The sequence below is a fragment of the Scyliorhinus torazame genome, chromosome 19 (genome assembly GCF_047496885.1).
Source record: "Scyliorhinus torazame isolate Kashiwa2021f chromosome 19, sScyTor2.1, whole genome shotgun sequence".
Lineage (NCBI taxonomy): Eukaryota > Metazoa > Chordata > Chondrichthyes > Carcharhiniformes > Scyliorhinidae > Scyliorhinus > Scyliorhinus torazame.
The window spans coordinates 144,601,007-144,616,326 of NC_092725.1; the positions used below are offsets into that span (position 1 = coordinate 144,601,007).

The 15,320-nt window shown below is 49.5% G+C and overlaps 1 protein-coding gene across 4 annotated transcripts in view; it reads right to left on the minus strand.

Moving 5' to 3' along the window:
- slc13a4 (solute carrier family 13 member 4) overlaps positions 1 to 15,320 on the minus strand; it is a 135,162-nt gene that overhangs the window by 29,525 nt on the left and 90,317 nt on the right. For all 4 annotated transcript variants that reach the window (XM_072485367.1, XM_072485366.1, XM_072485368.1 and 1 more), the window contains exons 7-10: positions 12,818 to 12,984; positions 11,668 to 11,787; positions 10,067 to 10,168; positions 9,855 to 9,956 (exon numbers count right to left, since the gene is read on the minus strand). In XM_072485367.1, the coding sequence (XP_072341468.1) occupies positions 9,855 to 9,956; positions 10,067 to 10,168; positions 11,668 to 11,787; positions 12,818 to 12,984 (491 nt within the window). The remainder of the gene's footprint in view (positions 1 to 9,854; positions 9,957 to 10,066; positions 10,169 to 11,667; positions 11,788 to 12,817; positions 12,985 to 15,320) is intronic.

Sequence of the window (15,320 nt, forward strand, 5' to 3'; positions counted from 1 at the left end):
CAGCCCCTCCAGCCTGTTCTGCCATTTAATAAGATCCTGGATGATCTGATGGCAACCTCAAATCTGGGTCCCACCTACCCCTGATAACCTATCACCTCCTTCTTCCCAAGAAACTACCACATCTGCCTTAAAAATACTCAAAGACTCTGGGCTGGATTCTCTGCTGTCAGGATTCTCTGTTACGCCGGCAGCCCGGGGATTTCCCGATGGCGTGGGGCTGCCCACAATGGGAAGCCCCATTGGTCGGCTGGCGTGACGGAGAATCCCGACAGCGGAGAATCCAGCCCTCTGTTTCCACCACCTTTTCAGGAAGAGAGTTCCAGAGGCTCACTCAGGGGCGACCTCTCCAGAGAACAAACAGACCCAACACAGCGGGTCTGGTCACTAGAGTGTGCCAGTTGGCATAGTGACAGGTACAGACATTTCCTACATTATGCTCCATCTGTTAGATTTTTGTCCACTCACTAAACCTGCCTCAATCCCTCAGTAGATGTTTTTTTGTCTTCCTCACAACTTTGGTTCCCACATATCTTTGCATTGTCAGAAACTCTGGCTGCATAAATCAGTGAATTGCTCCAGGATATAGATATATACTGGGAATAGTTGAAGCCTCAACACCAATCTCTGTGGCATGTCATTAATTACAGTTTGTTAACCTGAAAATGACCATTTGTCTCGATTCTCTGTTTCCTGTTCGTTAGCCCATCCTCTATTTCTGCTAATATATCACCCAACATCTTTGGCGGGATTCTCTGTTCCTGAGGCTAAGTGTTGACGCCGTCGTAAACGCCGTCGCGTTTCCCCGCGGCATCAACAGGCCCCTAGGAGCAGCGATCCTGCACCGCACAGGGGGCCAGCACGGCACTGGGGTGCCTCACGCAGCTCCAGCTGCCGATGCCGGCATCAGAACAGGTGCCACGGGTCTGCACATGCGCGCTGCGGCCGACACGCATTCGCGCATGCGCGTGGGTTGCCTTCTCCGCGCCGGCCCCGCGCAACATGGCAGAGCGCTACAGGGGCCCGGAATGGAGGAACATAGGCTCCCACCAGGACAAGCCGGCCCGCCGATTGGTAGGCCCCGATCGCGAGACAGGCCACCGTGGAGGCCCCCCTCGGGGTCGGATCCCCCCTCCCCCCCACCAGGCCGCACCCCCGCAGGATGAACACCGAGGTCCCGCCGGGTAGGACCACACGTGAACGTCGCCGGCGGGACTCGGCCTATCTCAGTGGCCACTCGGGCCATTGTGCATGGAGAATCGCCGGGGGGGGGGCCGCGTAGAGTGGCCCCCGACCGGCACCACGCCGACCGCAACGGCGCCGATTCTCCGGCGTCGCGTGAATCGACCCCCCCCCCCCCCCCCCCCCCGCAGCGATTCTCCGACCCGGCCCGGGGTCAGAGAATCCCGCCCCTTGTGTTCTGACCATAATGTGCGCCACCTTTTAAAATATGTGGTACTGCAGCCCCTTTAAGGGGGAAAGCACCATGAACCACAGGGCCGGCTCAGGTTCAATCACACAGGAGCGTGCAAACCCCGGCCAATAGAGAGTTTGCGCGGGGACAGGACCCGTCAATGTGGGCCAGGGGGCCGAAGTGTTAAAACATGTTGTATTGAGTTCAATGCCTGTTACATAACAGCCTTTGCTTTTCATCAATAAACCCATTTGTTAACTACTCGAAGGTCCCAGTGTCTGTCTCGAGCCATCACATTGGCGACAAGGAAGAAGTTTTCGATTGCAGCCGACGGTCCTTGTGAATCGAGGGGGAAGGAAGAGCTGAGAAAATAGAGAAGCTCCACCAAGGGTTGGAATTATTTAAACTGTGAGTGGAAATGCTTATGATTGGGAAACTAGATCCATTTTATCAAGTGGTTGGTGATTGGAGTCGGTACATCAAACGGCTCTGCTATTTTTTACTATGAATGAGATCAGAGCCGAGGACAAACAGAAGGTGATGTTTCTGACAGTTTGTGGGCACCAAATGTGCAATTTGATTCGGAAACTCACTTCCCCGGAGGCACCCAACTCAAAGACCTTTGACCAGAGAGTGAAATTGGTTAAAAAACATTTCAACCCGAGTCCCTCGATTATCCTCCAACGTTATAAGTTTAACTCTATAGTGAGGGGCCTTGAAGAGTCTGTTTCAGCCGAATGGTGAAGCAAACATTACAGTCCTCACACCTCTTGGTGCATTTTGACTCGGGAAACCCAACCTTGCTGACAGGTGATGCGTCCCCTTACGGTATGGGGGCAGTTTTATCCCACAGAATGGGAGATGGTTTGGAACGGCCTATCGCCTTTGCCTCAAGGACCCTTTCTGAAGCAGAATTAAACTATGCCCAGATTGAGAAGGAGTGATTAGTGCTTATATTCGGTGTGAAGAAATTCCACCAGTAAGTGTACGGTCGACAGTTTGACATAGTGACTGACCACAAGCCATTCCTGTGCCTTTTGAGGGGAGATAAGCCCATTCTGTCCGTATCCTCGGCGAGGGCCTAGTTGATGACGGCTTCGAACTATGTTTTTCAGCACCGGCCTGGGAAGCAATTTCTAATGCAGATGTGTTAAGTCGTCTGCCCCTACAAGCATTCCACCAGCATCGGTACCCCAGGAGGCCACCCTAGCTTTAAACGTCCTAGACACTCTGCCAGTGTCAACTGGGCACATCTGCAACTGGTCCCAAAGAGACTCTATTCTTGCAAAGGTTAAAAGAATGGCACAGACTGGGTGGCAATACGAGAAGTCCGAACAACTGAGGCCTGACTTCACTCGTCAGGCCGTGTTGACATGTGAAGATGGCCTGATTGGGGAATTCAGGTGGTCGCCGTGCCTCAGGCCAGAGGATCCCTCCTTCAAGAGCTACATGGCACCCACCCAGGGCAGATGAAGATGTTGGCGTGGAGTTACATCTGGTGGTCAGACATAAACAAAGTCATTTAAGAACTACTACAATAGTGCCACGCTTGCCAAATGCAGCAATCTTTGCCATCCTATGCCACCCTTCACCCTTGGGAATGGCCATGTCTCCTGAGGACCAGGGTCCATGTTGATGACGTGGGCCGTTTTACAGGCAAGGTGTTTTTAGTACTGGTGGCTGCCCACTCCAAGTGGCTATCGGTTCAAGAGGTGGGGACCAGTACTGCCGGCGGCCACAGTAGATGCCTTGCACCGAGCGTTTGCCATTCACGGGCTAACCGAGTCAATTGTTTCAGACAATGGTGCCCCCTTCACCAGCAATGATTTCCAGGTTTGTGAGCAAGCCAATGGCATACAACCTACACAGACAGCCCCCTACCACCCAGCGTCAAGCGGTCTGTCTGAGAGGGCCGTCCAAACATTCAGGAATGCCAGGAAAAAGCAATCGGATAAACCACTTTGCCAAAGGTAGGCTAATTTTTTCTGGTAGTGCAATTCAACACCTCATTCAACCATGGGGCCACACCAGTTGAGCTACTCATGGACAATCTGTTGAAAACACGATTGGCTCTTGTGTTTGCAAATTTGGCGGGGAGGGTGGAGGCATCTCAGGCTTCCCAGAAGGGTCAGTGGTCAGAGCAGAGGGACGGCAGGTCGTTCTGGGTGGGGGACCCGGTTTTGGTCTGTAATTATGCCCCAGATTTGCCTTGGTTAGAAGGATGGGCTTTGGCCCAGTCAGGGCCGGGGCCTTATCTGGTCAATGCAACGGGAAAATCACCAGAAAGCACATCGACAACTTGAGTCGAGCGGTGGCAACATACAACTTGGAGTAGACAAGTCCAGCTTACATCATGAATGCGTCATGTGTCCTCGTTCCAGTCACAGGGAGCCAGGGACTCTCGCTTCTGTTCAACCAGCTGTGTCTTTGAAGGCCGCTGAGGCCAGTTCGCCTGCCACTGAAGTGGTGCCCCCTGAGGCAGCACCAACTGTCGATGACGTGGTGGCCCAAAAGAGTGTCGAGCCTGTGGCAGGGTCACAGAGTTCTGGGACAACCCGGAGATCCCAGGACCCATTGACATTTTGATGGGGTCTCTATCCCCTGTCTTTCTGTTAACATTTCTAACTTCTGTATGTCGCTTTTTGGGGGAATTGTAATAAGGGACTTGGGCGGGGGGGGGGGGGGGGGGGGGGGGGGGAGTGGTAGTGTGGTCCCTTTAAGGAGGCAGCTTCTACAGACCATGTGACCGGTTCAGAGCCAATCGTGTGGTAGGGCGCAAACCCTGGCCAATGAGGAGTTCGCACAGTGTCCTGGAGGTATGACCTGGGCAGAGGGAACCAGGGAGACAGAGGGTTAAGACCTCTTGAGTGTTTGCTGTTCTGTGCCTGTTACCGAACTGCGTTTGTCCTCCATCAGTAACTCCTTTGGTAACTAGTGGAAGCCTCCAGTGTCTGTGTTGAGCAACCATAGAATGCCCTTTGGAAATCCATAGAAACATCAATTATTGTTCCCCCTTTATCCATCCTGCTTCTTACATGCTCAATTCTAAAGGCCGTTGTGATTGGGCTGAATATGGAGATATGGCCACAACTGGATCAGCAAGAATCTCATTAAATGGGAGATCAGGCTCAAGGGGCTGAATGGCCAACTCCTACTCCGAATTCATATCTTCGGTAATTTTCTACAATTCATCAATGTTGTGGAGTGCCTGGATGATGATCAGGGTTGTGGAGGACTGGATGATGATCAGGGTGTGATGGGACTGGACGATGATCAGGGTTGTGGAGGGACTGGATGATGATCAGTGTTGTGGAGGGACTGGATGATGATCAGGGTTGTGATGGGACTGGATGATGATCAGGGTATGGAGGGACTGGATAATGATCAGTGTTGTGATGTCACTGGATGATGATTAGTGTTGTGATGGGACTGGATGATGATCAGTGTTGTGATGGGATTGGATGATGATCAGGGTGTGGAGGGACTGGACGATGATCAGTGTTGTGATGGGACTGGATAATGATCAGGGTTGTGACGGGACTGGATGATGATCAGTGTTGTGAAGGGACTGGATGATGATCAGTGTTGTGGAGGGACTGGATGATGATCAGTGTTGTGGAGGGACTGGATGATGATCAGTGTTGTGGAGGGACTGGATGATGATCAGTGTTGTGGAGGGACTGGATGATGATCAGTGTTGTGGAGGGACTGGATGATGATCAGTGTTGTGGAGGGACTGGATGACGATCAGTGTTGTGATGGGACTGGATGATGATCAGTGTTGTGATGGGACTGGATGATGATCAGTGTTGTGGAGGGACTGGATGATGATCAGTGTTGTGATGGGACTGGATGATGATCAGTGTTGTGATGGGACTGGATGATGATCAGTGTTGTAGAGGGACTGGATGATGATCAGTGTTGTGGAGGGACTGGATGATGATCAGCGTTGTGGAGGGACTGGATGATGATGAGGGTTGTGGAGGGACTGGATGATGATCAGTGTTGTGATGGGACTGGATGATGATCAGGGTTGTGGAGGGACTGGATGATGATCAGTGTTGTGGCGGGAATGGATGATGATCAGGGTGTGGAGGGACTGGATGATGATCAGTGTTGTGGAGGGACTGGATGATTATCAGGGTGTGGAGGGACTGAATGATGATCAGTGTTGTGATGGGACTGGATGATGACCAGGGTTGTGGAGGGACTGGATGATGATCAGTGTTGTGATGGGACTGGATGATGATCAGGGTTGTGGAGGGACTGGATGATGATCAGTGTTGTGGAGGGACTGGATGATGATCAGGGTGTGGAGGGACTGGATGATGATCAGTGTTGTGGAGGGACTGGATGATGATCAGTGTTGTGGAGGGACTGGATGATGATCAGTGTAGTGACGAGACTGGATGACGATCAGGGTGTTGAGGGACTGGATGATAATCAGTGTTGTGATGGGACTGGATGATGATCAGTGTTGTGATGGGACTGGATGATGATCAGTGTTGTGATGGGACTGGATGATAATCAGGGTGTGGAGGGACTGGATGATGATCAGTGTTGTGATGGGACTGTATGATGATCAGTGTTGTGATGGGACTGGATGATGATCAGTGTTGTGGAGGGACTGGATGATGATCAGTTTTGTGATGGGACTGGATGATGATCAGTGTTGTGGAGGGACTGGATGATGATCAGTGTTGTGGAGGGACTGGATGATGATCAGTGTTGTGATGGGACTGGATGATGATCAGTGTTGTGATGGGACTGGATGATGATCAGTGTAGTGACGAGACTGGATGATGATCAGGGTGTGGAGGGACTGGATGATGATCAGTGTTGTGGAGGGACTGGATGATGATCAGTGTTGTGATGGGACTGGATGATGATCACGGTTGTGAGGGGACTGGATGATGATCAGGGTTGTGACGGGACTGGATGATGATCAGTGTTGTGGAGGGACTGGATGATGATCAGTGTTGTGGAGGGACTGGATAATGATCAGTGTTGTGATGGGACTGGATGATGATCAGTGTTGTGATGTCACAGGATGATGATCAGTGTTGTGATGGGACTGGATGATGATCAGTGTTGTGATGGGACTGGATGATGATCAGTGTTGTGGAGGGACTGGATGATGATTAGTTTTGTGATGGGACTGGATGATGATCAGTGTTGTGGAGGGACTGGATGATGATCAGTGTTGTGGAGGGACTGGATGATGATCAATGTTGTGGAGGGACTGGATGATGATCAGTGTTGTGATGGGACTGGATGATGATCAATGTTGTGATGGGACTGGATGATGATCAGGGTTGTGGAGGGACTGGATGATGATCAGTGTTGTGGAGGGACTGGATGATGATCAGGGTGTGGAGGGACTGGATGATGATCAGTGTTGTGGAGGGACTGGCTGATGATCAGGGTGTGGAGGGACTGGATGATGATCAGTGTTGTGATGGGACTGGATGATGATCAGGGTTGTGGAGGGACTGGATGATGATCAGTGTTGTGGAGGGACTGGATGATGATCAGGGTGTGGAGGGACTGGATGATGATCAGTGTTGTGGTGGGACTGGATGATGATCAGTGTTGTGGAGGGACTGGATGATGATCAGTGTAGTGACAAGACTGGATGATGATCAGGGTGTGGAGGGACTGGATGATGATCAGTGTAGTGACAAGACTGGATGATGATCAGGGTGTGGAGGGACTGGATGATGATCAGTGTTGTGATGGGACTGGATGATGATCAGTGTTGTGATGGGACTGGATGATGATCAGTGTTGTGATGGGACTGGATGATAATCAGGGTGTGGAGGGACTGGATGATGATCAGTGTTGTGATGGGACTGGATGATGATCAGTGTTGTGATGGGACTGGATGATGATCAGTGTTGTGGAGGGACTGGATGATGATCAGTGTTGTGGGGACTGGATGATGATCAGTTTTGTGATGGGACTGGATGATGATCAGGGTGTGGAGGCACTGGATGATGATCAGTGTTGTGGAGGGACTGGATGATGATCAGGGTGTGGAGGGACTGGATGATGATCAGTGTTGTGGAGGGACTGGATGATGATCAGTGTTGTGGAGGGACTGGATGATGATCAGTGTAGTGACGAGACTGGATGAATATCAGGGTTTGGAGGGACTGGATGATGATCAGTGTTGTGATGGGACTGGATGATAATCAGGGTGTGGAGGGACTGGATGATGATCAGTGTTGTGATGGGACTGGATGATGATCAGTGTTGTGATGGGACTGGATGATGATCAGTGTTGTGGTGGGGCTGGATGATGATCAGTTTTCTGATGGGACTGGATGATGATCAGTGTTGTGGGGGGACTGGATGATGATCAGTGTTGTGGAGGGACTGCATGATGATCAGTGTTGTGGAGGGACTGGATGATGATCAGTGTAGTGACGAGACTGGATGATGATCAGGGTGTGGAGGGACTGGATGATGATCAGTGTTGTGGAGGGACTGGATGATGATCTGTGTAGTGACGATACTGGATGATGATCAGGGTGTGGAGGGACTGGATGATGATCAGGGTTGTGACGGGACTGGATGATGATCAGTGTTGTGACGGGACTGGATGATGATCAGTGTTGTGGAGGGACTGGATGATGATCAGTGTTGTGGAGGGACTGGATGATGATCAGTGTTGTGGAGGGACTGGATGATGTTGAGGGTTGTGGAGGGACTGGATAATGATCAGGGTTGTGGTGGGAGTGGATGATGATGAGGGGTGTGGAGGGACTGGATGATGATCAGTGTTGTGGTGGGAGTGGATGATGATCAGTGTTGTGGAGGGACTGGATGATGATCAGTGTTGTGGAGGGACTGGATGATGATCAGTGTAGTGACGAGACTGGATGATGATCAGGGTGTGGAGGGACTGGATGATGATCAGTGTTGTGATGGGACTGGATGATGATCAGTGTTGTGATGGGACTGGATGATGATCCGTGTTGTGATGGGACTGGATGATAATCAGGGTGTGGAGGGACTGGATGATGATCAGTGTTGTGATGGGACTGGATGATGATCAGGGTTGTGACGGGACTGCATGATGACCAGTGTTGTGACGGGACTGGATGATGATCAGTGTTGTGGAGGGACTGGATGATGATCAGTGTTGTGGAGGGACTGGATGATGATGAGGGTTGTGGAAGGACTGGATGTTGATCAGTGTTGTGGAGGGACTGGATGATGATCAGTGTTGTGGAGGGACTGGATGATGATCAGTGTTGTGGAGGGACTGGATGATGATGAGGGTTGTGGAGGGACTGGATGATGATCAGTGTTGTGATGGGACTGGATGATGATCAGGGTTGTGGAGGGACTGGATGATGATCAGTGTTGTGGAGGGACTGGATGATGATCAGTGTAGTGACGAGACTGGATGATGATCAGGGTGTGGAGGGACTGGATGATGATCAGTGTTGTGATGGGACTGGATGATGATCAGTGTTGTGATGGGACTGGATGATGATCCGTGTTGTGATGGGACTGGATGATAATCAGGGTGTGGAGGGACTGGATGATGATCAGTGTTGTGATGGGACTGGATGATGATCAGGGTTGTGACGGGACTGCATGATGACCAGTGTTGTGACGGGACTGGATGATGATCAGTGTTGTGGAGGGACTGGATGATGATCAGTGTTGTGGAGGGACTGGATGATGATGAGGGTTGTGGAAGGACTGGATGTTGATCAGTGTTGTGGAGGGACTGGATGATGATCAGTGTTGTGGAGGGACTGGATGATGATCAGTGTTGTGGAGGGACTGGATGATGATGAGGGTTGTGGAGGGACTGGATGATGATCAGTGTTGTGATGGGACTGGATGATGATCAGGGTTGTGACGGGACTGGATGATGACCAGTGTTGTGACGGGACTGGATGATGATCAGTGTTGTGGAGGGACTGGATGATGATCAGTGTTGTGAAGGGACTGGATGATGATCAGGGTTGTGGAGGGACTGGATGATGATCAGTGTTGTGGAGGGACTGGATGATGATGAGGGTTGTGGAGGGACTGGATGATGATGAGGGTTGTGGAGGGACTGGATGATGATGAGGGTTGTGGAGGGACTGGATGATGATCAGTGTTGTGGAGGGACTGGATGATGATGAGGGTTGTGGAGGGACTGGATGATGATGAGGGTTGTGGAGGGACTGGATGATGATCAGTGTTGTGGAGGGACTGGATGATGATCAGTGTTGTGGAGGGACTGGATGATGATGAGGGTTGTGGAGGGACTGGATGATGATGAGGGTTGTGGTGGGAGTGGATGATGATGAGGGTTGTGGAGGGACTGGATGATGATGAGGGTTGTGGTGGGAGTGGGTGTCTGGACCATTGTGTTTATTATGAGGGACAGATCCCTGGATATGAGGATTATTAGTATTTTGATTGTTGGACTTACCTTTCAAAGAGCGATGTCCATCCTGGGACAAAACCTGGTTCCCGAGTAAACCATAATAATGTCATCAACACAAAGAAAATCCCAGTCACCATTTCTGGATAGCTGGAAAATCACAAAAATGAAAGAGATTTTGTTCAGTCACATTGGAAGCAATTTGAAAGTTGCATCTCCTCTGAATCCGGCAGCAATCAGAAACATGCTGACCCTCTTACCTGAATGGCCCCAATTTTTCATACTCCTCTTGTATTCGCCTTTCAGACATTTCCTCGCGTTTTGTCTTCCTCTTTTTGCTAAGAGAACACGTTTCCTTAAAACTGTAATAAAGAATTTAGATGAGTAATTTTGCGAATCAATGAGTACAACCTCCTTGTTTTGTGAACTTTTGTCCCTTTAAATAGATGATTGTGTGTCGGATCTGGATGCTGTGGACGGTGCGATATTGCATTGAAGCATTCTCAAACCCTTGTCCATGTGGTGTAAGTCTTCCTCACTCGCAGTGAGGAATCTTCTCAACCGCCAGTGTATAACAGAAAATCCTGGGAGTTTTACAATGGATTGAAAAAGACAGGTGATCACCTAGATTGGACGGTATGTGATGGCACTGGACAAGTGTTCCATAGTATACTCGGAAAATTAAGTCCCTGATCTACAATGATGCCCAACATACTGGCAATTCACACCATAATTTGTGATGATTTTCAACAGTTTAAGACTGAGACAGTCATCTTCCGACTAAATGTAATTTAACGATATTCCTCTCATATTATAACCTTGCTTCTCAAAGAAAAACTATCTTCTATTCCTCTGCCAATGGCAGGTAATGGATTGTTTTATCGCAGCCCTGATATTTATATGACACTGTCTAAAACATTTTCAATATAAATGTGCTCATTCAAATTCTTTTTGGATTCCACAAAGTCCAGCTGTATTGACACCCAGAATGTCATTCTTCGGGTTTTCACTCCTCGTGCGAAGACTTATCCCACCAGGAGTTAAAATCAATACCTTCGGCTCATATACAAACAAAGAACAAAGAATAAAGAAATGTACAGCACAGGAACAGGCCCTTCAGCCCTCCAAGCCCGTGCCGACCATGCTGCCCGACTAAACTACAATCTTCTACACTTCCTGGGTCCGTATCCCTCTATTCCCATCCTATTCATGTATTTGTCAAGATGCCCCTTAAATGTCACTATCGTCCCTGCTTCCACCACCTCCTCCGGTAGCGAGTTCCAGGCACCCACTACCCTCTGCGTAAAAAACTTGCCTCGTACATCTACTCTAAACCTTGCCCCTCTCACCTTAAACCTCTGCCCCCTGGTAATTGATCCCTCTACCCTGGGGAAAAGCCTCTGATTATCCACTCTGTCTATGCCCCTCATTATTTTGTAGACCTCTATCAGGTCGCCCCTCAATCTCCGTCGTTCCAGTGAGAACAAACAATATTGCTCATCATTTTCTGGTTATTAAAATAAGTGGTTGGGAAATGGTTGCGAAGTCGTGAACAGTGTACACAAACATTTCCAATTAATGTTACAGAGTGCAGAACATTAAAGAAAACAAAGCAGCAGATTAGATTTCTCAGTAAGGGTGCTGTGACTGAGATGCAGTTAATGAAATGCTACACTTTTTCATTGGCTGATGGAGCAGGCAGTGGTACAGTGGGGTACATGTTCAGATTTGAGAGGTTGATGGTAAATCCCAAGCCAGTGCCAATAATGAACTTGCTATGTTCAAGGACTCCAAAAATCAGCACTTCCATATTGCTAATGCAGGAGGTTAGTGGTTTAGTGGTTCCAGCTCCCATACTTACTTGCACCCCAGGAAGAGCCAATGCATCCAGATCCAGGTCAGCACCAACATGATAATGGCAATAGGAAAACTAAAAACAAACCAAGTTCCAAAGTTGATAGATCGGGAATCTGGGTAGCGGCTGTTAAACACAAACAGGCAGAGATCAGGGAAGAAAGTGACCGGCAGACAGCTCAGCTCTCGGTGCTGGGCCGAGCTTTACCAGCAAACTACAATGCTAAGGCATTCAGTACACATTTGGCAATCAGATTGTTCGACCTAACCTCTGTTCTGAGTCCTACTTTCCTCATTTTTAACCTGACATATTCGCTGAACCCTTTCACCGAGAATAATTTACTCGGATCAATGTTGTCAATTTCCTTTATTGGGCTCCGTTAGGTCCTCTGCGAACATGTTTGGCGGGGTGTTTCTCAGTGGCTGCAGTGGTACTTCGAAGTTTTCTTTGGCTTCGGGGAGTTTCCCTCTGCCAAGGTGGCACTTCGAGTGATTTCCTGCTGGCGGACTGATAGTGCCAGCAGCAATGGCTGTCTGCAGATTCAGGCGCCAGTTTGATCGGCAGCCTCAATCTCTCCCCCCACCACCTTTCAGGCAACCCCCCCACTTTATCAACCCCCTCCCTCCCCACCTCCTCCCCCCCCCCGCCCCCCCCCCCCAACCACCACCACCCCCTCAACCCTCCCAGACCCTTGGGATCTGCCCTCACCACTCCTTTCAGATGGCAATACCCCACGGGCCTGACTCCCTGGCAGTGCCAATATGGCACCTGGGCACCTTGGCACTGTCATTCTGGAACCCTGGTAGTGACATGGTGGCGCTGTCCAGGGGCCTGGATGTCACTGCTAGGATGCCCAGGTGCCAAGGGAGTGCCGCAGTCCCACCCTAGTCTGTCCCCGACCACCCGGGTGTCTCCAATGAGCCCATTAACTTCAATCAGATTCCATAAATATCTCTTTCCCAAATGAAACAAGCCCAACAGACTGAACCGTTGCTCATTATTTATATTGTTGATAGTTGGGGTCTTCATTGCTGGTCAGGTCTGGACCACTTTACGGTAACTAACATTTTTATATCATTCTACAGGGGAAGTTTATTCTTGTATCAGTCTGACAGGATGGCCAACAGGATCACTGCGTAAGAACAGATGATCTTACTTGTTGAATTGTTCAGCAAAGATGAGGTTGGTTGAAGTTCCTGTGATTGTCATCAGGCCTCCAATGGTAGCAGCGTAAGTTATGCTCAGTGACAGACACTTGCAGATCATGTGGTCATGTTTGGTTTTGTATTTACTGCTGTATTCATTACTGTGCTTAATCTGGTTCTGTAGAAAATCAAACAGCAACAGTAAGAAAATAATAGGGAAATATTAAACCAGCCTGTCCCCCAATAAATATCCTGTCCGCCATAGCTGGGTGCGGGTCATTATGTGTGGGTGTCTGCAAACTGCTGCAATGTGCATGGCCTCATCGAGAAGGCCAACGTTGTCCTTGCCCATTATTATATACATATATTTCACAGGAAGAGATTGGATAGTGATAGCAGGAGGAAGCCTGCTTCATGTTCTCCTGCCCAACACAGCACAGTGGCTCATATGTAACACTGCAACTGTTACCATGATTGAACTCAACACACTATTGGGGATTGAATTTCAGACCTTCTGATTTGGGTTAGTCAGTGTGCTGGGTTATTCTCTTATTCTTATCATCAGCAGAGCTGCTCAGGGATCTAAGGAATGGCAAGCAAGAGAAAACTGTACCGCTCAACATATTGGTTTAATCAAAGGAATTCCCAATGGCGCAGTAAACAATAGGCACGGCACAGTGTGACCAATCAGATCAGGAAGGTTTCAGGTTCAATCACCGCTTGCTCAGATGGGGCATCTGAAGGCTTAAATTGTCACAGAAATCCTGGGTGTTGAGAATCAATCTAGTCACCACTTTCAGACTGTGTATGCACCTTGGCGTTAGCGTGAGGGAAGTTCAAGCTTGCACATATGGCCATGATAAATTGCCCTTAGTGTCCAAAATTGCCCTTAGTGTTGGGTGGGGTTACTGGGTTATGGGGATAGGGTGGAGGTGTTGACCTTGGGTAGGGTGCTCTTTCCAAGAGCCGGTGCAGACTCAATGGGCCGAATGGCCTCCTTCTGCACTGTAAATTCTATGTCACTGAAGTCCAGAGGGAAGGGAATCCTGGCCTCTGATGATTCCGCTGTTAATCTTGGTTCATTTCATCAAAAGATTCATCGTTTTAAACAAAATAATTGGACTGCTGGGGAGACAAAAAGATTACTCAAGCAACCCCATTCTGATCACATTGGTCACTTTAACTGAACTTTAACCTTGAATAGCTGATACTGGTAATCAAGCAGACTTGCTTCCCACACGTTTTCATTGTGAGACAAATGACAGAAAATTGCAAACATTAGGCCCGGTTTAATAGTCACATTGCTGTTAAACAAGAGCGCGACAAGATTGTTAAGTCATGGGAGAGGCCAAAATTGAGAACTGCGCCAGGCATCAATCTGGATCTAACCGGCCCACTCCCGTGGCGAAATCAGGATGTCCCTGTAGCGTGGCGCGAAGCCAATAATCACCACTTAAGCCCAATCTCCAAACAATTAACGGGATCGACCCCCATATCCAGCGGCCTCCCCAGCAAGTGGTCACGCGGGCGCCGATTAGTACTCCTTTTAAAAATGTGAAGCTGGTGGATGGGCTGCTGCGGGGAGCCGATGAGGTGAGTAGCCATCTTTGATCCCAGGAAATAGCCCGGGGGCAGTGTGGTTGCTGGGGGGGGGGCGGGTGGTGCAGGAGCCCTCGGGGGGTCAGCCTCATTCGGGGTGGGCCGCTATCGGATGGGGGGGGGGGTGGACAAGGGGATTGGCCGCCCATGGCCTAGGCTGGGGTGAATGGGTGCCTCAGTACCTGTGGGGTGGATGGGTGCCTCAGTACCTGCGGGGTGGATGGGTGCCTCAGTACCCGCGGGTCCGCCATGCCAACTCCTGGGTCATTGAGAGGCGGCTGAAAGACAAAATCCCAGCACCAGCAAACGGTGAGCCGTTGGGGAACCAGGGAATCCAGCCGATAGTCTGAACTTTGTCCGAAAGGCTGTGATATTCCGAATGGGAGGATGAGATGTTGTTCCTCAAGCTTGTGTTGACCTTCACTGCAGCAGAGCAGCTGGCCAATGATGGAGATGGTGGGGGAGCCAGGCAGAGAATTAAAATGGCAGCCCAGGGTAATGTTTGCAGACTGAATGGATTTGTTTTGCAATGTGTTCACTCAATATTCTAGAAAACTAGTCCTTCCATAAACCATTCCAAATAATAGGAGAAAATTCATTCAAAACTCACAAGGTTAGTTCATTTTGTTTACAGTAAACACTGTTTTAGAAGAGATGTTAATAACACTCTATTTCAAAGCTTGTTTGAACTTTTCTGAGGACACATTCTGAGCCGATGTAAAGGCAATAATAACCATCACCAGATAGTAGATAAGACATGTGGAAACAGATAGCAAAGTTACAAAGTGTGTCCGCCAGTTCCTGCCATTATGTATTGTCCTGTAGGCCTTTGTGTCCCATATCCAACCTTTACCTCACTCCATCTGTGTCTCTTCTCACCTCACACACTTGTTGTGGGGCAATAGACTGCAGATC